A 25362-nucleotide genomic window follows, 5' to 3' on the forward strand; every position below is an offset into this window, starting at 1 on the left:
GAGACACAGACACAACTAACCACCCAACAAACAGGAGCGAAATATAGAAACACTTTATTCCCAGAAGCTCTAGCAGTGAGTTATCTTCAGACAAAAAAAAAGGCCAAAATAAACCAACTTTAGTATAACAACAGTATGATGTACAACGAGAGCTTACCCATTCGCATTCTGTAAACCCACATACAGAAACAGGATGATTGTTACTGTCCCACCACACTATGGACACTTAACAGCTCTAGTACACATAACAGAATACACTTTTGCTTGAACATTGGGGTGGGGCAGGATGAACACTTGCTTTAGGACACCGAATGCACCAGATGGGTGGAGTTTTATTCATTTTTCAGGACAGTACAATACCACCATGTTCTGTGACATGATGAAAAGGAGAGAGGATGAGGATGAACAAGATGGAGGGACATAGGAATCACATCACTTTAGCACTACTAACATCTGAAATGGAGCGTCAATCAGAATGGAGAGAGTCAAAATGTTCTCCTTACTCTTCAGAAAGCATCTGAACAGATTCAATGGCTGTAAAGCAATTTGATCGTTGGCTAATCTTGCTCTTGCTCAGGCTGGGTGGAGCCTGCATAACAGTACTCAGATGCATCCAATTCTTTTAGATCTGTGCAAGTCGATTAAGGTTAAGGGTGGCAAACTTTTAGGAACTGTGGCTGAATGCCAGAGTCGTTCACATTTGCCGTTTTGTGTCCTTTTAACACTGCGGGATTCAATACAGAGGAATAAAACACAGGTGTTTCTCACAGGAAAATACCACAGTTCAGAGTCAAGCCTCGCTTTTTCATAAGAAAATACCCAAGATGAAAACACAACTCTTGCTCTTTCAAGTGCAAACTTCAACACAACATACACACATCCCCCCTAAATTAAAAAGTCCTCGTCATTTGTAAGAACTTTGATTTTTATTTTGCCATCATAGACACAGCGATTCAGAAAGGTGCTAGAGGAGGGAGAGGGAAGGACACAAATATTGCTTCCACATCAAGACAACACTGTCCGATTGTAAACACAAAGAACCGACTATTACCATCTTGGTTGATCACTTAGTGGTTATCACTGTTTTTGGGAAGAATACAGATTTTATGAGAAGCGTCACTGTAACAGAATATATAATACCAGGAGTGTGAACAGAGGGGGTCGTCCAAACGTCCCAAAAGATGGAAAACGCTGAATAGGAGAGGGGATTTGTATTGCTATGGGAAGGGATCCATTATTTAAAAAAGTACTAGAAACACTAGTTTCATTTAGGAGAATCATACCTTGTTCATTGTATCAATCAGCAGCCTTTAGTCTAAAAACAGTTGCACATACACACATACAGTATACACATTCAAGCACGTTCATACATACTCAATATCTGCCCACTGACAAATTGGGGCATGGTAGGGATGGATGTACGGAAAAGCCATGCAGGGCAACAAATGTCTATTAAAATACTCAATTTTCCAAATCCTCTCCGACACAGTTTTTAGTAATGGGTTTTAGTGCACCCGTTTGCCGATGTTCTCACATTTACGACAGGCTGCCTTGCAAGGGACTGCAGTTCTGTCCTGGCACGATTTGACGGCAGCAGTGCACTACTAGATCAACAAAGATGAGAGTGTCGACCCAGACTTCCTGCCTCCATCAAGCCCAGAGGAGACTCTTTACGTTGGGGGAGAGGAGCAGAGGGAGCCGGGCTCTGGAGGGCTGAATGGAGTGGGGCTGGTTTACAGTACAGAGAAAGAAAGACACTGAAAAGGGAGAAATAGGAGGAGTTTGTGTTCGTGGTCCACTGCAATTGGCATGGCTTGGAGCTCCAGGTCACAGGTACAGGGTCAAATGATTGGAGGTGAGGGTTCAGGTAGTCAGGAGTCATAAGGGGTTCAAAGGTCAGAGCCAAGGTGCACGCTGATGCTGGGCGAGCGCTGCGTGTGGTTCGGCCCGGGACTCAAGTACCCAAGCCCATCCTCCTGCAGGCTGCACGAATAGCGGCCAGCTTCAGAGGCGGTGTGGTTGCCGGTGGGAGGGGCGTTGCTGGCGGCAACCTGCTCGAAGGAGCGGGAGAAGACGGCGCTGGCGGTGCGCGTCAGGCTGCTGAGAGCCCCGGCCTTGGGCACCGACTGGCTGGAGGTGAGCGTCAGGCGCTTGATGGACAGCTCCGTGTTCTCGCTGGCGGCGCGACCCGTTGTCGGTGGGCCCGCCTCCTTGTCCTTGCTGATGCGCCCGCCGAGCCGGCACTTCTTCATGGCCTTGGCCCCCAGACTTGCCGTGGTGACGCTGTTGCTGATAGTGATGGTGGGCGGAATCATGTCGGGCCCCACCCCGCCCGGCCACACTCCTTCATCCACCTCCGAGATCTCCATCAGCTCATCCGGGGAACCCAGATCCACTGCGTCTGCCAGACAGACAGAGGGAGACCAAACAAGCATTAACATGGAAAACAGATAGGAGCACAGGAAGGAGGAAAATCACTATCTCGTCTGTCATCCAGCCCATTTCATCCAATCAAATTATATCAAACCATGTGATCAGAACAAGCTGGCATTAGCTTGGAATCATGTCATTACACTGTGTATAATATATGTTTTGCAGGAATCCATGTGGGATGCATTTAAGATCTGATATTATACAGTAGCTTTGAGAGAGAACTGTAGAGGGCTGCATGACAGAGGGGCTCTGCCATTGTCTTCCAGCAGGTGGCGCCTTTACACTGTAACCTCAGCCAACATGGTCATCTTGCTACCTGGCGTGAGACAATGCGAGTTCTGTATTCCAATCCTGCACACAGGTTAGGTTAACCAGCAGCAGTGTGAGACAACAGTCAGTGGTTTATTGGCAGAGGAGCGTTTGTTTTGTCCCAAAGCCCAGGGCAGGAGAGGACAGTGTCTAAGAGCGTAAGCCTAGGAAAAACCACAAAGGGAAAGTGAAGGAACGCAAACAAGGCACAGAACCCCTCACACCACTCAAACACATGTGCTCCTGTTCACTCACTCTAAAGACACACACACACATACACACACACACACACTTCTTTCCCACTTTCTTCTAAGCATGCATCCACACCTGTGTGAGTGGCTAACCATACACAAATGCACAAATACACAGCAGTATACCTCTGATGCTATCACTATACAGAACACCAGTAAACAGCTGGTAAATGGATAGATAGGCAGGTCCTAAATCAGATTGGAAATCATCAAGATTCATGTCTAGATTTTACAGTATGAGCAACACTGGCTTCCAACCAAACAAGACCTGCATATCTTTCCTCAGCTCCTGCAACTACCAATCAGAAGGGAGCAATCTGTCTCCCGTAGCAACCCAGTACTAATGTGTTGAGGCGTACCGAGGCGTGCTGGTGAGACCAAACCCTTACTGAATCCCTCCAGTACAAAAAACCCAGGAGTTACACCCCTAAACAACATTGTAAGTGTACAATCTCCTGGTATTGACATCGTCTTGGGAAAGACGATGTCTAAGCTTCAATCAGATCTTTGCCATCAGGGACTCTAGGCTTTATAATTACCTTTCTAAGGAGATACAGCTAGCAAAAAAAATATTTAATCTCACTTTTATATATATATATCCATTTATGTAACAATGTACATAAAGCTGCTTTTTTTTTTACCTCTCTGTTGCTTGTTTTCCTTGTTTAAATGATGCTTTATGTTTACTAGGATCTGGTTTATTTCCTTCAATGTAAAGCAGTTTTTGTCACACTATTTTGAATATATGCTGGTATTCAGGTAAGCAAATTTGTCTGTTATGCATTTATTTATTAGGTTATCAGTCTGTTATGCAGTTAGATTTAAAAAATAAGCTCATTTTGATTTTAAGGAGTCAGAGCAGGAGATCTTCCAGAGAAAGGTCGTCACACAGGAGAGAGGGACAGCAAGTGAGTGAATGACGTTGGATGGACAGATGAGAGGAGCAGTGCGATTAGAGAGGCGAAGAGAGGGTGGCGGAGCCCAGCGCAAAAAAGGGAGGGGGGGAAAAAAGTCATCATGCAGCTTTTTAGACCACGCCCCCACACACGGTTACCTAGGTTACCCCGGGAGTGGGGCAGGGGGAAGGAGGGGTGGGACCTTAGTACTGGCTCCTCCCTGAGGAGGCGGGCCCAGAACCCTCGTTCTCCACCATTCGCCTCACAGACTTCTGCCTCCTGACCTCCTGACCCCGGGTGCCGGGGTCATGACCTCTGGGGTCCTGGCTGACCTCGGAGGCGGCGCCCAGCGGCTCGGCGTCGGCCTGGGCACGGCCGTCGGGGCGGGGCCGCAGGGAGTCTCCGTTGGGCATTCGCTCGCCGCTCACGCCTGTCACACTGATCTCGGGGATGGCCACGCCCCCCAGCGCAGCCTCACTGTCTACACTCACCTCCTGGGACTCTGGTGGGTGGGGGCACGGGGGGGTGGAGGGACAATACATATGGACATATATATACACACACACACACCGACACACAGATGGACAGACATACCGACACATATCATGCACACATACACGAAAAACAAAAAAGACGGCCATGTGCACAGGCACACACAACCACAGTAACACAAGACACACAAAGGTAATCAATGTAATGGCAGAAAAATAAAAAGACAAAAATCATAGTGATCAGACCATAACACATGGTCAAAAGTACATGCTGTATGGAGATGGATGAGATGCACATTATTTGAACGGAATAGCATTTCATACTGTGTCACCATTCACCTCTACACATGAATTGTTAATTGTATTTCCCTTAACCATCTGCTCATAACAAAGGCTTTACGCATAAATGAGCAGGTTTGATGAGGGGCACCAATGAACAGCTCCCCGTGAGATGAAAAAGGGGTGTTAGGCACTAGATGAAACCCGCTCATTAAACACGTCTCCAAACCGGCTGATGGCTATAATTTCACTGCCTTGTCTGTACTTTATGGAAACAGAGCCTCTCTCTCCTAATTCTACAGCCTTTTACCTCACATGGAGCCTCTTCGATGACTGTAAAGAGCACATGAAAGAAGCCAAAACTGTCATATGCCATATGACCATGTGAACTTAATACTTTTAAGTGGGATTAAGGATTTAACTCTGAGGGGGTAAAGACAGAACTGAAACTATATAAAACAATACATATTCAATACAGAAGTGTACATGCTGCTCCTTGTCTGTCTTTACACAAATACACTACCTTTGCTCTGGCTTCCTGTTCTCTCCTGTATGCCAAATTAGATTCATGCAGACGTCTGGCTGCATCCTTGGCTGTTTCAGTGGCTCCAACTTTTGTGTTTTTTCAATCACTTGCATGCTTGCCTGTCTCTGTACTGGCGCCTTTCAACTCATGAAGGTCCTAACAAATAAGACAGGAAGCCATGGTATTGCACAAGGAGATTCTAAGGAGGTAGACTGCACTTGCTGGCTGGGTGCGAGTTTAGGAAGGGAAATCTATGGGCTTGGGGAGCTGAGGGGTGATGACAACACTTATAAGACACCATGATTCTAGGACAGTGAGATGGAGGGGTAAATGAACGATGAAGAGATCTAACACTCTTTCTCTCTCCTCGGGGCTGCAGTTTCTTCTCCTACAGCCAAACAATTCCAGTTGGAGTTGATGTTACAGAAAATCGTGAAAAGTATGCGTGTGAGATCAAGAGCTCTTGCCAGGTTTTGGTGAGTTGAGCTCCCACACACTTTAGTGATGTCAGTTATTCTGTGTATGCGTCTCACCGTGTCTCTTCCAGCGGTGGCCCCGGATGGAGAGGGAGGTGACGGCGTTGCGGGAGATCCTGGAGGAGGTGGGTGTGATCTCCACCTGGATACTCCGTGCCCCCTCCTTGGTGTTGCTCTTCAGCGCTGCGCCGTGCAGCGACGACTTGATAGCATTACCCACCTGAGGACAAGGGGAAACACACATCCACAAACACTACTGATTAATTAATGACTTAAAGAGGTTTGTCTGTTCAGGGAGACACCGGGGTTCCACAGTAAGGACTGCCCGATGGCCTGGGGCCCGTAATAAACTGACTTGGGCCAACTGATTGGTCAGAAAGTAGTCCAATTGGTCTAAGTCTTGGTCACGTGGTGATAATCCTGTTATTTGTGCCTGTCTGCTTAGCCATTGGCCCACTCTCCTCTCTGTTGTGCCACTTCTGACCAACCAGATTGGACACCACATCAGAGTTAGTGACAGAACTGGCAAGTCAGAGATTTGTGTGGAGCTGACATGAATTCGAATTACAAAACGAAAAGTATAAGGCCGCTTCTTTCGGCATTTGTCTGCAATTTCTGAATAAGGCAGATTGAGCTAGCTCATTTTTTTAAAAGCACCGACAATTAATGCATTAACACAATCTCAATGCCCAGGACTAGAGCCCCCTTTACACCTGGCATTAAAACGCACCTCATATCCGGATTGTATCTGGATGTGATTTAGCTGGATTACATTTACACCTGCCATTAATATGCATCTTAGTTGTCTGCATCAAGCCCACATTGCGCAAAATTCACACAACCACGTACATCACTTCCTCCCCCAATGTTTACGTTTTGAAAAAGCATGGTGGCTGCTTGTCAAATTGTGCTGTTATACATGTACTTTTTCTTACTTTTTAAAATGGAGGAAGAAGCCGTCTTAGACAACTGGCATACTTTGGTTTACATAATTGATAATGACTCCAATACCCACAATGACTTGCGTCATTCTGTATTCAGTCCAATAACCATAGATTGGGAACTTTCTTTCTAATTCGGCACATACAGTAGACAGTCCTGGTGACTCATAATCTACACACAAATAATTGGAAGGCGAGGAGAAGGCCATTTTATGCAGCTGCTTTCATTTCAGCCATGGTCAGTGCCACCAGTGTTCAGGACTGCATGGATGTGGGGGCGAAGTCCAGACTGGTGAAGTATTTCCGCCTACGTAGCTACTGTATGAAGATGAAAAAGTGGTTTGGGTGTTTGGCCTACAATCTAACCATGGGTGCATTTACAACTGTATTTTGACGTGGTTAAGCGCTGTCTGATTACAATCTGATCACCCAAAACGCACGTTAAAGCGAGGTGTAAAGAGGGTCTAGAGTACATATTTAAAATACATTTAAAATGTATTCACCAATTTATTATGTGCTGTTTATTATGAATTATCAATATCATCCATTTTATATTAAATTACTTAATTTTATGAAAAGTGTTTATTTTCACCAGTGAAAACATAGTATAACTCTGACCTACTGGCTCGACCGGGCAAGTGGAAAAAAAACACTGAACTCAAACATGCGTAAGACAGACACAGGCAGATCACACCCATAAACACACTGTACAGACACCAGACCAGTACACAGAGCCTGAGGACAGCAGTACTGATTAAGGCATGTTTTCCTCTTAAGTGAGGCTGAAGGTCAAGTCATGTGACTGAACCACTAACACTTGATCAATAATCCCATGCTTACCAGATTTATGCATAGGGCGAAACGTAAAAGCTTAGCATAAACTGCCAATAGAGTTGCATAGACAAGTGAAAACAACAAGGCTTTGTATTTCACTCTCATAACCGACCTCTGCTCTCGCTGGAAATTCTCAGGTGGCGACTGCACTGATGCTCATGTACGTCTAACGGTTGGGTAACTAACATGAAGGCATCATAATCTCTATACAACATGGCTTTTGTTTGATTGGCTGCTACTCATTGGTCCCATGAGGAACACGAGGAACACACACCAAACAATGCTACGCTAGCAGCGACCAGGTGTATTACGCTGCTACAAGTAAACACAAAAAAACGTGTGACCAAATGCTGACATTTGGCCCGTTGCAAACAAGGGTGCATGCCTTCATGGCATTAGCCCACAAAGCTGTTTCTTTTCCTTTTTTTTTTTATTATTATTAACATCTTTTTAAATCCCAACACCATTCATATTAATACAAATCCAAAAGGCATGTAATTCAACTGTTGTGAAGAAGTACACCTTGACCTGTGTTGTAATGCTGTGAGCTTAGGTGCAATCCCCTGCTCCCCTCAAGGATTACAGCTTAACTGAACGGAGCGGAAACCATGTAAATAATCTAGTGGGATTACACTCTGCTTGCAGTCTCTGACACACACAGAGGAACACAATACAATGCGGTGTGCATGTATAAAAAAAACAAAAACAAAACACAGGCAAGCATGTGCGTAGTAGAGGGAGACTTATGTGACAAGAGAGTAGAAGAAAAACGGCATGGCACCCACCAATAGGGCTTCAGGGAACAACTCTAGCTGGGCCCGGTACAGAACGTCATCCAGAGCTTTGGACCCCAACTCCACCTCTCCATTACACCTAAAAACACACACACACACACACACACACACACACACACACACACACACACACACACACACACACACACACACACACACACACACACACACACACACACACACACACACACACACACACACACACACACACACACAATATATGAACGTAAGATACAAATTGGTACAGTTTGAGTGTCAGCAAAGAGGTGGGACAGTCCTGCAAATTAAACAGAAATTGGTTCAGAGAGCAAAGACACTAGCTAGTCATATTAGATGCCAACTAGACAAATCAGATACAATGCAATGCAAAGCAATACAATACAACTTTATTAATCCCCGAAGGGCAATTTGATATTGATTTGGATTAAAGATGTCAAGCCATTTGTGAAATCCGAGACAGGAAACTTAATGCTGAACATCCAGGCTGTGCAGTGGCGGTCCGTGTGTGTGTGTGTGTGTGTGTGTGTGTGTGTGTGTGTGTGTGTGTGTGTGTGTGTGTGTACACTCACAAGGCGTAGTGTATTCCTGTGATGAGCTGGACCAGGAACTCTGACGTGACTGTCAGTCGTGTGCTGATGCCTTTATAGCGCCGCAGCTGTTGCCGTGGGTAACCGCATATACACACCCTGGAAGACATCCAATCAAATCCCAAGAGGGAAGAGTCAGCCTGAGAAAACACTCCAGTGAGCCACTTGGCCACATCACAGTTAAGGTGACTTGCTCGCCTGTGGTGCACCGATGTCAAAATGAAAATAAAAACATCATTTCTAGTTTCTAACCCCAAAATAAACACACACAATCTCAATTACTACAGAATGATTTATGAGTATAAATTGCAGATTAAGACTGTCAATCAAACAAGTATCATTCAAGCTGCAACAAAGTGGAATCAGACAAAATTGAGAACACTTGTGCAAGTGTTTGTAAATCAGGAGATTTGTTTTATGAGAAGGGAAAATGAGCTATAGGAGATGTGCTTTAGACGCAGCTGCTTGTCTAGCGGATATCAAAGCTGATGACTTCCCTCTTTAGCTCTGTGCTTATAGGAGCAATGCTCTGCTGCAGCTGGCAGATTACCAAAATCACACACAGGCAGAAATGTGTGTGTACATCCCAGCTCTTTGCCGAGTGGCAGTATCTTGGCACTTTCTGGCGGCAAAGTCTATAAGAGGATCAGATGAGCAAAAGCTGGCAGAACAGTGTGTTGGCTCCATCTGTATGTGTGTGTGTGTGTGTGTGTGTGTGTCAAAGAACTCTCCTTAAAAACATCAATCATAATAAAGTATTAGTGTGTGTGTATAAAAGTCCTCAAAACATCTAAGGGTCATGACAGACCCTAGGGTCACTGCATTAGGATATGCTGATATGCTGATATGTGTGTGTGTGTGTGTGTGTGTTACCTGGAGCTGAGCTGGCAGAGGGACTGGAGGGAGGAGGAGGTCATGTAGCTGAGGGCAGCGTTGTAGCACAGCAGCAGGAAGGTCAGCACCTCAAATCTCAACAACACAAACACAAACACATCTTAGCACCAACCACATTACAGAGACATCTGAACCATAATCTTAAATGTCATACACTGGAAAACCAACAAGGCATTTAACTTCCGCCCAAGATAAACACACCACATAGAAGAGATTGAAAGATTACAAAAGCAATTCTGTAATCATGAGACATTGGTTAATTTAAAATTGCAGTGTTAATGAAGAATTAAGCATGCATTGATTTGTTTAATAAGATACAGTACTTCATTAGGCCCTGGGGAAACTACAAAAACTTAATAATCTGACAACTACTGATATGATGAACAAATTAAGATCAAAGCATTTCTATATGATCATAAAAAGCTGTTGTTTTGTCACATAATAATTCTTTAGGTGTAAAAACAAAAGATTTACCATATATTTCTGTAAGTAAGCTGTTCCATGTTTGGTTATGAGAAAGGCACTGATAAAATTGTTGCAGATGTTCACCATGACCTCCTAAACTTCTATTAGATGACTGTTATTATTAACCAGTGTTTCCCCTATATGCACCTAGCGTTACGCCGCTGCTAATATGACCGCCGCTGCTGAATTTTTTTTTTTTTTTTTTTTTACGAGAGCAGAGGAGAGGAGAGGAGAGGAGAGGAGATGAGAGGGCTCCGTCTTATCTCTTTAGAAATTATCGTTATATTATTTTGCGCTACGGACGCTTCATATCCAGGTCAATTCACACACCTGTGAGTAAAGCATATAAACGAGAAAGTTTGCGCTTACCTGATAATGTCAGCACAACAATTATAACAACAAGCACCGGGTAGATGTCAACAATGAAGCAAGCAATGCTGATCACGGATTCAGTATTATCATTCGCCGAAGGGAAAACAGTCCTGCAACTTCACGTGAGTATCGCACAGTAACGTTACAGCAAACGCAATCATTTGATAGGAATACGCAAGGAAACACATATCTGTGAAATAAACAACATCTGGAAGATCCATCTTGATACAAAGATAGTAGGTATTCCACATGCACCGAATGTTTTCTTCTTCCTGGAGGCGGGCCTTACTGTGCGCGAGGGCCACCGTGACGCGCGAAAGCTGTCAATCTCACAGACAACTGACAGATTCCCTCACAGAGATATTAACGTTACATATTATTTTTGGATTGTTGTAGTATTTGTGTTATGTGATTTTACTGTGTGGGTGGTTGTTGATACAATATATTTTTTGTTCAATAAATGTCAATAATTGTTTTAAAGATTATACTTTTATTATGTTCAATAAAAGTGTATTTTCCTAAATCTTGAGACACTTACATATGTAAGCTGGACAGACATTTCCCCTGCTCATTACTGTGCACAAATGTACTGTATGTACTTAGACCTCAAGAGCCCTTCTGGTGCCGGCAGACACATAGAAACCTCCCGGCAGGGCGCGCTTTGCGAGCGCACAAAAAATTGTTGTGCAAAAAAAAAAACTTCACCTCCGCTGCTACAACTCCATCCTAGGGGAAACACTAATTAACATTTCTCACATCAACAGTCACATCAACTGAGGCTAAACAGTCTGTCCTAATTAGACCGTCCAACACAGATCTGAAGGTCAGGCTGAGAACTTGCATCACAGCAACCGTGAGAGGTTGGCTGCAGCGGGGCTTCATTACATTAATTTAAGAAACCCTAACAGCCATGAAACAACTTCAAACGTAACACAGCTGGAAAACTACCATGGCCCAGAAGTGAGCCCAGAACCCTCCAGGTCACAAGGACAGACACCAGCAAGGACGGAGTGTGCTGCCGTAATTGAACACATAAACAGCCGGCGGCAGCGACAAAACGAGCCCGTCCCGAACATGACAGATTGAGTGAGAAGAGGAGCATCACTGCCACTGAAAAAAGTTTTAATTAGTCTACCGTACTTAATAACACTGTCGGAACGAATGTCAAAAATTCATAATGAATTCAAGTCTCAACCTACCTGTTGAGTGTTGAATGTGTCAAAAACAGCACTTTTTGTTTATTTTAAACTGAAGGCATCACTGGCTCTTCACACCTTGGCTCTCTCTTCTACTAGCCTGCTAGTTTGTTATTAGCACACACACACACACACACACACTTGCTGGCAGCATCATGGCAGAAAACACTCCTGATGAGATTACTACTCTTCCTAAGTTAAGCAGCGATGTTTGGAAGATTTCTGGACTCCCCTCAGTAAAAGGCAAGACTCCTAACCCAGTGATTAACTCTCATCTTCTCTCTTGCAAATTTATAACAAAACACCAACCCAAATCTTTCAAGAAATTTAAAAACCGCATGACATGAATCAACTCCAGATAGAATCACTAATCGGCTTATGACTGTATGTTAATTTTATATTCATATTTAAATTTCAGTCAAATTTGACTCTCTTCCTTTCGGGGCAATTGACAGCTGTAGTTAATCTAGACAGCCTATAACTTTAAAAAGACCAAGAATGAATTTCTCATTTACATGTTGCGCAGCCCAATAAAACAGCAACATCAATTGTGAGGATCTACATGGCTTTCTTATGAGCTCTTCAGACAAAAAAAACAACAACATTAACAAAGAAAGGCCTACAAGGGCACAGACTGCTTCTGTTGATACATTTGGCCATTGGATTGCAGTGATTATTCGGCAGATTGTTTGTCCTCCTCCATGTGTGTTTCTGTTTTGGTTGTTGGCTGGTTCTTGCCGCCAAGTCAGAGCAGGCAGGTTGGCAGCCTGCTGCCGGGAGGGCCCGGTTATAAATGATCACAAACTCCACCCTGCTGATACGCCCCCGCCCGCCCGGGAGACCTTAAAACGAGCACGCCCACTGAGTCTCTCACCTGTTCTGAGCTGTAAAGGTCTCTCTCTGGAGGTGCGGCCCGCTGTACACCACCCTGCTCAGCCCGTGATTGGCCAGGGCTCCTTCTGTTAGGGCCATGGAGCCAAAGGTCGAAGGCTGGAGGTGGGGAGATGAAGTTGGAAATGGCTTACATTTTTAAACTGAGTATTTCTGCAAATGCACATTGAGGTTTGTGTGCGCGTGTGTGCGCGTGTGTGTGCGTGTGTCTGCGCTCACTCACCTCGTGGTATACTGAGGGTTTGGAGAGGGAAGGGACGGTGAAGGATAATATTTTACTTTGTCCATCTTTATCAGCTATTTCCTGTGAAAGAGAAAGACAGGAAGACAAAGAGAAAATGTCTGTGTGGGCGACAAAAACAGAGGCTTTTTTTTGTGTGTGTGCCCTAAAGCTCTAGAGAGTGTGCGCTTATCTCTTCCAGCACACTCATTTGTTATGTGTGGGTGTTTGTGTGTGTACCTTAGGGTCTCCGTTTCCCCACTCTTGTCTGTGGGGATGTGTGTGTGTGTGTACACCCTGGGGTTTTCGTGCCCCCTCTGTGCATGTTAATGTCAAATAGATTAATGGCAGCCAGCCAGCCGGTGAGTGTTGAGTGACAGCTGACCTATTCTGCTATTCAGAGTGGAGGTTAAGGGACGCTGCACTTTACAACATGGACAGAATATAGAGAACAGACATGGCTGCTGTATAACACATACAACATCATGAACAGAAGTTAGGCTCCACTTCATCCACACTCATACACCATCACTTACACATATCATCATACCCACACCCGAAACCAGCCACTGTGCAATCGAAACAAACTAAACCTAAACCACACTCATTCTGGGGTTGACACAACACCACAGGTTCAGGCAATAACATATCCGAAAACATACACTACCAGTCACACGCATTTTTATAATTTTTCACATTTTAGAATAATAGTAAAGATATCAAACTATGAAATAACACAAATGGAATCATGCAGTGGCCAAAAAAAGTGTTCAACAAATAAAAACAATCTTATATTTTACATTCTTTAAAGTAGTCACTCTTTGCCTTGATGGAAAGGCAAGGGCTTTGGAAAGAAATTCATACATAGGCATCAACTTCACTATTTATATTTGTCTAAAAAACAAATTTCAAGCATTTCAGCATAAGCCTTTAGATCAAAATGGCTTTAAGATAATGAAAAACATAGTACATTCAATCTGGTGTCCAAACTTTTGACTGGTAGTGTACCTGATAACAACACTATGGCAAAGAGTTAACAGAACTTGATTTCTGTTCATATCCAGTGTTGGCACCTCCCTGTGGGATGTCTTGGGGCCTCTGTGGGCTGTGGTGCATGCTAGATACTTGCACTGTCACTGAGTTTCCATTCCCCTCTTACTTCCCCATATTTCCTCTCCACTCCACCCTCCACTGTCTAATAAGGCAGAAATGCCTAAAATAATCTTTCAAAAACATGACACAGTGCCCAGAAATAGCTGAGTGGTTTAGTCCCCTGTCACTGGAACCACATGTGTACGCCCACTTGCCAAGGATCGAATCCCACCAGAGCTTTCTCTCCTGTGTCTCTTTTTGGAAAGGTTAAGTGAGTGGACTGCCCACTCTTAAAAAAAAAAGAAAAAAAACATGGCAGCTCTTTTTCTAGTAGTTTCTTATGTTATTATACAGTTTTGACATTGGTAAACATTTTATTGTTATCAACATGAGCGGCTGTCCTGTACTGATCATAAACAATACTTTGGGATCAGCAGTGTCCTAAGAATTTTTTTTTTTTTTTTTTTTAAACTTGAGTATCGTGCACATGTGCAAACACAAACACACACACACACACACACGCACACACACACACACACCCTACCGCCTCCATCCTCTCCCCTACCAGGTTGTAAATGCCCAGCAGCAGGGCCTCGATGCAGCCGGAGGTGTGGGGGTCCCTGGCTGCGCTGACGGACAGCAGGCTCCACAGGAGCTCTGGGAGGAACTGCAGTGTGAAACGCTGCAGCCGCGGCTCACCGCTCCGGTAAAACTCAAACAGCTGGTGGCACACCGGCTCCAGCAGCTGGGGGAGCACAGGAAACAGGGAAAACAGGCACACAGAGTCCTTGAGTTATTACACAGCATCCAACTACAAAAACAGTAGGTAACCATCAATATGCTGCTAATGTAGGCCTAATGGTTATTGCATTTGGCATTTATGGTGGGTATTTCAGGATGAAGGAAGTATACTGGTATAGTATACTAGACAACTTCCAAAATGATCACAGAATTCTTTGGGAAAGAGAAATCAGTGTGTTTGACAGCCAGAGAGACCCATAAACAAATTGAAATAATGAGAAAAAAAAATATTTTGTGCATCTGGCTAACTGGGTAATCCTGTTTTTACAAATATACCCCCTGGTAATTGTGCATGGGTTGCGTGTGTGTGTGTGTGTGTGTGTGTGTGTGTGTGTGGTGTGTGCATACGTCGCTGTAGTTCTCTCGGATGACTTTGTAGAGTGCCGGGACCAGGGCGCCTTTGTCTTTCAGTGATGCGGCATAGTTGGACACAGCACTGTCAGGGAGGGTCTGAAACACACAGACACACACACACACACACACACACACACACACACACACACACACACACACACACACACACACACACACACACACACACACACACACACACAGGTTAAATGCCAACATCTATTAATTCAAGTCTTACCCACATTCTAATAATAAACACACACCACAAGAATTCAATAAGTCACTACTGAATAGCTAAGCATTTGTTAATTCACTCACAGCAGGTAATTGATATTGATCTGTAAAGCGGTCAGTGCAGTTTTCAAACTTGACATGTACAGCCCATTATTCCTAATACTGCACACATTACATCCATGATACACAGACATCGTTTTGAGGCAATGGAGGTGGCCTGGGTTATCTTTAGCAGAGACACTATTGGCAAATGGGACCAAAATCAATGTGGATAACAGTGAGCTGTAAGGAAAACAGCTACAGCAATACTTTCTGGTTGCGGTAACTGCAGGCAGAACGGTTCAAAATGACAGTTTGACAGTGTCTAGAGCTGTGCACAAAGACTGAGAGTGATAGTGAAAGAAGCTATCAGTCACATCAATCTGCTTCCAGTAAGAGGTCAACCTCACAGAGTGGATGACAGACTGGTCCTCGCACAGGAAAATCTCATCTGCTCCCGTATCATTACACCTCATCAAGTCTTGGCTTTGCTACCAATCACGTATCTGTGAGTGCTTGTGTTTGAGTAGGAGCTGGCAATTTGTTTGGCAAGTAAGCACTTCAGAAAAAGATGTGTGTGTGTGTGTGTGTGTGTGTGTGTGTGTGTGTGTGTGTGTGTGTGTGTGTGTGCGTGTTTGTTTATGAGAGAATTTGCCAATAATAAGCAGCAGAGAGCGGACTGAATACTGATCATGGGGACGTGCTTTCTCATATTTCATTCTCGAAAGACACACACACACACACACACACACACACAGAGTAGAGCAATACCTTAAACTCTGACAGCCATTCCTCCACCACTCCTTGGTCCATAGCCAACATCTTCCCTCATCTGCAGTGGAGTCACTTCTACCTACGGGAGAGAGAAAAATACATCATTACACACACATTGCACAATTATTGACACTCACAGCAAATATACACTCGCCCCAGCGGGTTTGTATACACACACACACACTCATAGGTTGAACGAGGCTCCCTCCATTTTTGCTAGCCTTCTATTATTTGGTTTTCTAACAGGAGTGCAGCCTCCAGTCACAATAACAAAATTCTATTACCAATGACAAACAATGTCATGGCAATACCGAATTGTTCATGGATACGGCATAGGCATAAATTCAATACTCTGGCGGCAAAAAGGCATAAATCTCTCCTTCCCTCTCACTTTCCCTCTGTTCCCCCTCTGGTTCTCTCTCTCAAGACACACGCACACACACACACACACACACCTCTGCAGCAAGTAGCTAACCTACTCTCAACTCACGCTCGCAAATCGAAAATCACCCACACAAGGAAGCCTGGCTGGCTTCACTATTGAAGTACTGATGACAAATTGTGGCACAGCAGAATTTAAGCGCACTGTGCTTGTTGCGTAGGCTGTACGGTATGGAACCTTAAGCAACCTTTAAAAACAGAGAGATAGACAAACAAAAATGCTCTTACCTGCTCTGTCTAACAGTCACTCACTGCGCCCTCCATCTCTCCACAAGCACTGTGTACATCCCTCTCTCTGTCATATTTATTCCTCCTAGCTCTCTGTCACAACACTCCCAGTGTCTTAAGACTGACTCCTTTTCTTCTTTCTCCTCCTCTTTCTTTCCTTTACCTCTTAGGCATTTAGCTTGCACGCATCTATCTTTCTTTCTGCGAGACCTCCAACAGCGTCTCTCTCGCCTCACTTGCTTAGTCTCTGCTCAGTATCAACCTGGACGGCGTTCCCAACTCTCTCACTGTCATGTCAATTCTCTCTCCGTTTTAGAAAGCATCTGTTGGTTTCCATTCTGACACTGCTGTCCTGCAGTTACATAAGAGCAGACAGCGGGTGATAGGAAGGGAGAGAGAAAGTGGGGTTATATCGATTAGTCTCCCCATCTACTGGAGTCAGCTTAGCCCACTCTGTATCTGGCTGACCCCAGACCTGTGCTTGCTGCTGAGGGCAGGACACCTCCTCCGTGTGTCTCCCTGATGGATTATCTGTTTGTTTTCAACTAGCAGGCTGTTTTCAGTGTGGGTATGTGGCATGTCTGAGCTCTGAAACTGCTAGCGCAAGACTAAATTAGTGGTTGGACACAGAAAAAAAGTCCATGTTTGGTATGTTTGGTAACAGAGGCTGAGAGAGAAAGAGAACGAGAACGAGAGAGGGGAGGAAGAAGTCCTTCTATGTGCACACTTGTCATGCAGAGATAAAGACTGAAGACGGAATAATCTAATTCCACTTCACACATGTCACTGGGTGGATGACAGAAAGACACACACACACAAAAAGCAAAAGTCCAGAACAACTCCTGAACAGATATTTCAGTCATATTCTATGGCGATGGTTCAGTTTTTTAGGACATACTGTGTTGTGAATCCAAAGGAAAACAGCAGACTGCAGATTGAGATGACTAATACACCTGATGTTCGACAACACACCAGCCTCCCATAACGAACGCATGTAGCTGATGTTGTTTGTGGTCGACTTCAGCCTCTTCCTCTCCCTGTTCCTGCTATCCCTCCATATCTCTCCATCTTTCCTTCCCCTCATCTTCCTGCACACATACATTTCTCTTTAGACCTCTTCCTCCTTCTTCATAATCTGTCGTTCACACATCCAAATCCTGTATTTTGTATTATGTCTGAGTGCTTGTCCCTCCCTGGCAGCCAGGTGTATATTTATAGACTGAGCCAATGACAGAAATGACAAAGGGGGAGGGGAGTCAGTGACTCATGTAATGGTTAGGATTATAAAGAATAGCCTCCATTTAGAAAAATTAGTCTACCAACTCTGTCTTTGTGGCTGTATGTCGTTCTGTCCTTTCATGCTGGTGAAGACAACCACAACAAGGAGGACCACAGTATCTAAGGCTAGTGTGTGTGTGTGTGTGTATATGGTGATGGCAGGCTCCCTTTTGTAAAAAAAAATAAAAATAAAACACAAAAAGGCTGTGATTAGAGTGGGGATGAGTCAGTCTTGTAAGAGGACAGGTTCTCCTCCTACACAGTCACTTTTAACCCATCAACCCTGCGCATGCTGGTGTCTAGGACATCCCATCTTGTGTCCAGATAAGACTAATCTACATAAAAATGCATAGAAGTAAAATGCACCCCAAAACGCTTTGAAGAAGGAAATCCTAATTGAAAGTAGGGCTGCACGATATATCGTTTCAGCATCGTCATCGCGATGTGCGCATGCGCAATAGTCACATCGCAGGACGTGCGATGTCAAGTAAGGCAAATTAACTCAAACACGTCATGCTACAACTTTTTTGCTGCTTGATACAAAAGGAAAACTCACACGGTCCTCATTTTCCATGACTAATCTACAAGAGAAGTCTGTCTGATATAACATAATTTACTCCGATTTAAGGGTTTGTTATAAGAGTAGAGTATGTTACCTTTCCAGCTTTCGCGGCTCCGAACCGTAGTTGGGAAGCCTCTGGTGTTGTGCTAGCCTATTTTAGCTTAGCCTGGCTCGTAGCTGGTAACAAGCTTTTTACTAAGAGTCCGGACCAACTCTGCAGTGGAGAACTGGCACTTTATTTCTGTACAGCAGCGAACATAATGCACGGCCTCTCGGTGACGCTCTAAGCTCTTTTCCCGCTAACTATGGTAACTTTACTCACTTAGCATTCTGCAACTCACTCTGGCTGTGGCTAAAAACAAAAACACACTCACTTCCTACTACGTCACCCGCGCAGGTTACCCACAAGGCCACCTTCTTAAAAGGGGCAAGGCTTGATAGAGCTATTCACGTCATTTGGTGAAAATTCCTGTATTTTTTCATATCGCAATATATATCGCAGAAAAAAAAAATATTGCAATGTCAGTTTTTTCCAATATCGTGCAGCCCTAATTGAAAGTGCCCTGACCGGTCACACAGGGTGTTTAGAGATACAATGTAGCAGCAATTAACCAAGTAACAACTTTCTGATCACCATACAACAAATATGAAGGCAACATTAATGAACTGTTGACCTTACATCTATTGGAACCACAGAGTACCATGTTGCATGATAAAAACCACTGCCGTTGAAACAATAGTGCAAATGTTTGTGCCAATGTACAGGTCAGTCAGGTTCCTAGCTTAACACGGTCTCTGTTGAATACTGCCTGTCACTGGAGACCAGTTTCACTTCCCATTGACTTTGTTCATCTTTTTCAGAAAAAAGTATTATTGTGACATGATGAACTTGAAAATGTGCTCAGTAGAGCACAGGCCGACAACACCCTGCAAGGAAGTCATGCACCGTTTGGTGATATGCCACACACACCACCACGCCCCCTTTTGGCCAATCGACATGAAAAGTTAATCAGTTCTTCCTTGGCCCATAACCAACTTTTTGAGATATCCTGCTAATAGATGGACGGATGGACGCAGGTGAAAACACTACCTCCTTTGCAGAGGTAATAATTACACAGATGGAGAATAGACTAACTAATGAAGACAGGACTTTCACCTGTTTTGCAGTAAAAGAGACGTGTGTAGCATGGCAGCTAGGCATGGGACGATATGAAAATTTCATGTCACGATTATCCTGGCCAAAATAATTGCGATTCACAATATTATCCCGATAATCATAAAAATATGCTTAAAACTCTTAAAATGGCACTAAAACATACTGGAATCACTTTACCTTACATTTTGTTAAGAAACAAATATTTTTATTGCATCATAGGACACATCTTTTTTTTGTGAACATCCTTTTTAGTGAAAAACAAACAAGGACAGATTCAGACTCTAGGATAAATAAAAAATAACATTGTGTGAGTCTGTTCTTTAAATAAAATAAAGTCCAACTGGCATTGTGGCATAGAGTCAAACTGTACTACTTTGAACCCGTTTTAGTAAAAAAAAAAATCATGTGAGGATATTCACGATTATCCCGATAATGGAAATTCACCAAGATAAAATTATCTTGAGTGTTTTTAATCGCGATAAAAGATAAAATCTTATATCCTCCCATCCCTAATGGCAGCCTTTCTAGGAGCATTTGTTCTTATTGTGACCTTATTAAAAACAATCATTTTGTCAAGCAATTTGTCTGGCGCATTTTGTTAGAGGAAGAGCACACAAATTTCGATGTGGATACTGGAGACCGTGTTTCTCCTAATTCATACAGGAATGATTGCCTTCCACTACATGATAATTGTCCGTTCAAGAAAAAATGAAAATCCATCATCGGGGCTTACTGCCCACTCAAAAAAAGAAGGCAGTGACGGTACAATAAGCATTCAAAAGAGAGCCAGTTTTAAACTGCAACAGATACTGGTACACACAAGCACACAATATCCCGACTCCAACCTTTTTAGCATCTCTTGCACTCACTAGACTGGCGCAAGCAAGTCGTGGGAGAAAATTGAAAATTAATCACCCTGGGAGTAAGCTATTGAGACTAATTATGTCATTTAGGCAGTTGTTTCTCTTCCGTCTCAGTCTGGGTAACTTCTCAGCCCTCTCTGTGTCATTACAGAGTTGCAGATCATGGCAGAAATCAATGTGAGCCACAGAGCTCACTGGTTCAAATGATGCAGCAGATGAGCTTCTTCTGTTCAGCTCAACTACACTGGCAAGCAGACACACACACACACACACACACGTAATAAAACTAGTGTTGAGGACAGGTGGCTGAGCAGACTTGACAGACAGAATTGAACAAACAGATGAAGTGATGAATAAGGAGATGGATGATAAATGCCAGAAAGGGGGCGGACATAATAGTGGAGAAGCATGAATAGAACAGATCAATGGCTAAATGAATGGATGGAGGGATAAAGAGATATACAGAGGGATGAGGGATAAAAGGGATGTATGGAGACCCAAGGGGGGGATAACTGAAGAGGAGTGAGACAGTGATGAACAGAGTCAATAAAAGAGAAGGGTTCATTAGCTTGCCATCTCCGCTGCCCCTGGCAACGTTCCAAGCCAGGAGAGATGGATCAGATAAGGAAGGATACAGAGTGGGGACTGCCTTTACAACACACGAACCACACACACACACACACACACACACACACACACACACACCTCTGTGATGAAGACTGGCTCAACAAATGGGTCCATCCAAGCATGGACTTTAGTAGCCTAGCTGTGGCTTACAGAGTTTTACCAATATAAAGCGCTGATGAAGCCGACTATTTGCCAAGGAGTGACAAAGAATGTGTCATGCGTTGCACAACACCAGTGTGTGTGTGCGCGCGCATTTGTGTGTGTGTTCACTCTCTGGTTTCACAAAACCTGTTCCTGTGAGCTAGCTATGTTGACAACTTGTTCCCTCTGAATTCACACCCACCCCTCTCCCGCTCTCAAACTACACACACACACACACACACACACACACACACAAACACAAACACAGAGGGCTGGCAGTCTAAATGAGCTTAGCATTTTTGACTCCTCCTCCTTCAGAAGATTTCTAATACTCTTCCAACACAAACAGTTCTCCTGAGTTTACATTCCTAATCCTTGTTGCGAGTGCGTGTGTGTGTACTGACAGAGATGCAGCCAAACACTAGAGGCAAACACATACACGTCACTGTTCACACCCACAACACACCGTTGCCTTCACAATAAAGAATCCGCAGGCATGTCAACACTAGTAACACACACTCTTTCTAGCAGATGACTTCTGTTCTCTGGTTCCTAGTAGTGAAGTGAGAACGTACCTGACTGGGAGAGCCGGCGGAGAGAGTTTAGGCTAGTCCAAATGAGAAACCCACACACATACACACTCCTCCCTGCCGCTTACCTCACTTCCTATTATACACACACACACACACACACACACACACACACACACACACACACACACACACACACACACACACACACACACACACACACACACACACTTTGGCATCTTCTTTTTCAGTCAGGAAGTGAATAGGCCAATAAGAATGAAGGCTTGAATGGAGGGAAGAAAGAAACAGAGAGAAAGACCGAGTGGGTGGTTATGCAAGCTACAGAGCTGCCCCAGCTGCTTTTTCCTGTGGTACAGGGTGCAAGCCACACACACAAAATAATAGCACCCACATTACTCAGCTCTAGAGGAGACGGAATGCCTGTAGTGTATAGGTAGATGAAGAGTTCTAAAATGCACCAAATAAGCCGAAAAGGACATCAAAATTAGCCAAATTATCCCCAACTGACCCCAGCTTATGTGGCGGACACACCCAGACTGCTAGTAAACAAACACTAAACGCAATAAGCTGGACCTGTGACTACACAAAGCTTATTTCAACCATGGCAGTATTACATTATTAGATCAGATTATTAGATTTCAACTTGAATGGAAGTCAAAGCCACGAAGGAGCTATTTTGAGGAGCTGTAGGTGTCCAAGTAAAGGTGGGGGCAGGGTTATGAAAGGGCAGGGCTTCTAACATGCCCACACAGGCTCCCAGTCCTGGACAGAGAGCTCACAGCCTGAACTGACCCCGGCTGCACCGGCCTTTGCTGCTGTTTACACCTTTTATGTCCTTTCCTTGGGCTTCCAACATTGGTTTTTGCACTCTCTGTTCACATCTCTCCCTCTCCTTGCAGTTTGTATTTCCACCTTTTTTCGTGCCTTCTGTCTGTCAGTCTGTTTCCATTTGCCTTCCTTCTTTATTTGGACCATCTTGGCCTGTGGTTATCCCTGTTGCATCATCGCCTCCCACCTTGCTCTCCCCTCAGGTTTTCTTCAGTAGCAGGTTGCTTTTCTCTCTCTCTCTCTCTCTCTCTCACACACACACACACACACACACAGAAAGATTGCCTGCAGCTAAGAAGACATCACAACAGAGTCTGTGGTTTTTGTGCGTGTGTGTGTGTGTGTGTGTGTGTGTGCGTGTGTGTGAGTGTGAGCGTGTGTGTGAGTGTGAGTGTGTGGTCTTTGCTGCTGAGGGAAACGGATAGAGAGATCTGACAGGGAGGAATCCTCTTATAGCAGCCTACGCTCTCCGCTGCCTCTAAGCCAGTGATACATCTTCGTCCCTCCTCTTGCTCCTTCCCTCCAATTCCCCCTCTTCCTTTAGCTGGTGAGCCTGAAGGGATCAACGATTAACATCACTGATTTTTCACTTCTAACTCGCTTTTATCTCCCCTTTTCCCCATGCTCTCTCTCTCTCTTCTATCTGCCTTTCTCTATCATGGCAGGTAACTACAGGCTTAGTTCTTCGCTTGTCTTGGCTAGGTAGCTCTCAGGTAATCTATTAATGTTGAGCACTAGGATTTCAGTCACAAATACCACTTTCTGTTCAGATAATTAGCTTGATTTTCCAGATTCTCTAGGGATCTAAAACTAGGCTACATCTATTGATATGTGCCTACAAATAGGATACACCTTTGCTGAAAAATCAATTTTCCCCTGCTTCTGTGTGTGTGTGTACATCTAACTCAGTGCAGAATGAAATGAAAGGAGGAGGGACTGCAATAGTTTCTGAACCCAAATGACAAAAATGTTTCATGGGACTGCGGGCATGGGTGCCTTTATCTGTGATGCCGGATGACAACAGACCCAGCGCTACCTTCCTGCTCTGTGACCCGCCAGGCTTCACTGTCACAAAGCATTAAGAGACCGAAGACACTAGCAGCCTGCGACGCTCCACATTAACAAGCCTGTGCATACATGCGAGTACACACATACACATCCACATACTAATGACACGACTCTTAACAGTGCATAATCAACCACCCAACAAACTGCCTATTGCTAAAGGGCAAGCCCCTCCCAAATGACACACACACACACACACACACAGACGAAGAGCAAAAGGCAGTCTAAAGGGTATAGCCACAAACAGCATCTCGCTTCAACAATAACTGGCACACCGCCTTGAGCACAGCCTTTGAGAAGGACACATAGCGCAACACATATTCAACTTTGGATAGCATATAGTGAAAGGAAGAATTCAGGAGCCCATTTCATACACAAGTCTGAAAATAAGACTGCCTCGGGCTCAGCAGCGGAGCTTCACACCAGTCCGTCTCATAAAGGAAACCCGTGGCCATGGTTCTGCTGAGTGGTACAAGAGGAAAGCTGCATCACATGATAGATATTGGAAAAATACTAACAATGCATTATCTGACATAGCAGTCTGGAATGGAGGCCAAGGCTACAGGTCCCTCTCCTTCTGTCAAACTCTCACAAACACAGAGACACAAACAGAGAGAGAGAGAGAGAGAGAGAGAGAGAGAGAGAGACAGAGAGAGAGGGAGAGAGAGAGAGAGAGAGAGAGAGTAATCAATTGATGAATCCTATCAAGTATGCTTGGCAGACCACACACACACACACACACACACACAGAATGAAATCAATTGAGGAATCCTATCAAGTATGCCTGACAGACCACACACACACAGCTGCCACTAGACAGGACAAAGCCAGGCAGGTACAAAGCCTCTCCAACACACAGATGTGACTGATCCTTACAGTTAGCAAAATGGTTGCAATGAAAGGCTAGCTAAAATTTTGCAAAGACTTCCCATCCTTTCTGTTTTTTCCGTTGTATCTAGCTAACTTTAGCTAGTAATTATGTCACTTTCCAGGCACTGCTAACCAGCTAGTGTGTCACAACTAATGACCTAAAGCTTGCGTTTAGCCATGTGAAATGCTGGCTGGCAACTTTCAGGTCTCCAGCTATTGCAAGCATTAGCGTTAACAGCCAGATCGTTTATGTATTTTCTAGCTTAACGTGCTAACCATTGGCAGCCGGACACTATAATCCCCTGCCGTCACACACTCTCTTGCTGAATGATTTCGAGCTGTCAATGTGGTTTCTTACAGATTAGCTAGCTAGCTAGCTTGGCTAAGGCGCGACACGAAGTAGACTGGGAAGTTGTTCTTTACTTACTCGCATGCTATCTGTCAATTTCCTGGTATCGTTATCCTGTATCACTCCGACTAGACGAGTAAACGGCTATCACTTACTCCATAAATCTCCTCAATAATTCAACATCAGCCCCTTCCATCTTCATTACTTTCTCCACTCAGACTACCTTGAACTAGAGGACTCTCCGCAGACTGGCAGAA

At 44.3% G+C, this 25362-nt stretch overlaps 1 protein-coding gene across 2 annotated transcripts; it reads right to left on the reverse strand.

Annotated features, from left to right (window-relative positions):
• Positions 1-37: 37 nt before the first annotated feature.
• hycc1 (hyccin PI4KA lipid kinase complex subunit 1) lies at positions 38-25317 on the reverse strand. Of its 2 annotated transcripts, XM_071920165.2 has the most exons (12): positions 25184-25317; positions 16144-16225; positions 15097-15198; positions 14513-14692; positions 12859-12939; positions 12619-12734; positions 9691-9786; positions 8800-8916; positions 8222-8309; positions 5719-5881; positions 4048-4391; positions 2263-2401 (listed from the first exon to the last, which is right to left on the reverse strand). In XM_071920165.2, the coding sequence occupies exons 2-11, from the start codon at positions 16192-16194 to the stop codon at positions 4093-4095; spliced, it is 1293 nt and encodes a 430-aa protein (XP_071776266.1). In that variant the 5' UTR covers positions 16195-16225; positions 25184-25317; the 3' UTR covers positions 2263-2401; positions 4048-4092. The 2 variants fall into 2 exon arrangements, with proteins under 2 accessions (XP_071776265.1, XP_071776266.1); XM_071920164.2 differs by lacking the exon at positions 4048-4391 and having other exon boundaries at positions 38-2401.
• Between the last annotated feature and the right edge of the window lie 45 nt (positions 25318-25362).

The sequence above is a fragment of the Centroberyx gerrardi genome, chromosome 19 (assembly GCF_048128805.1).
Source record: "Centroberyx gerrardi isolate f3 chromosome 19, fCenGer3.hap1.cur.20231027, whole genome shotgun sequence".
NCBI lineage: Eukaryota > Metazoa > Chordata > Actinopteri > Beryciformes > Berycidae > Centroberyx > Centroberyx gerrardi.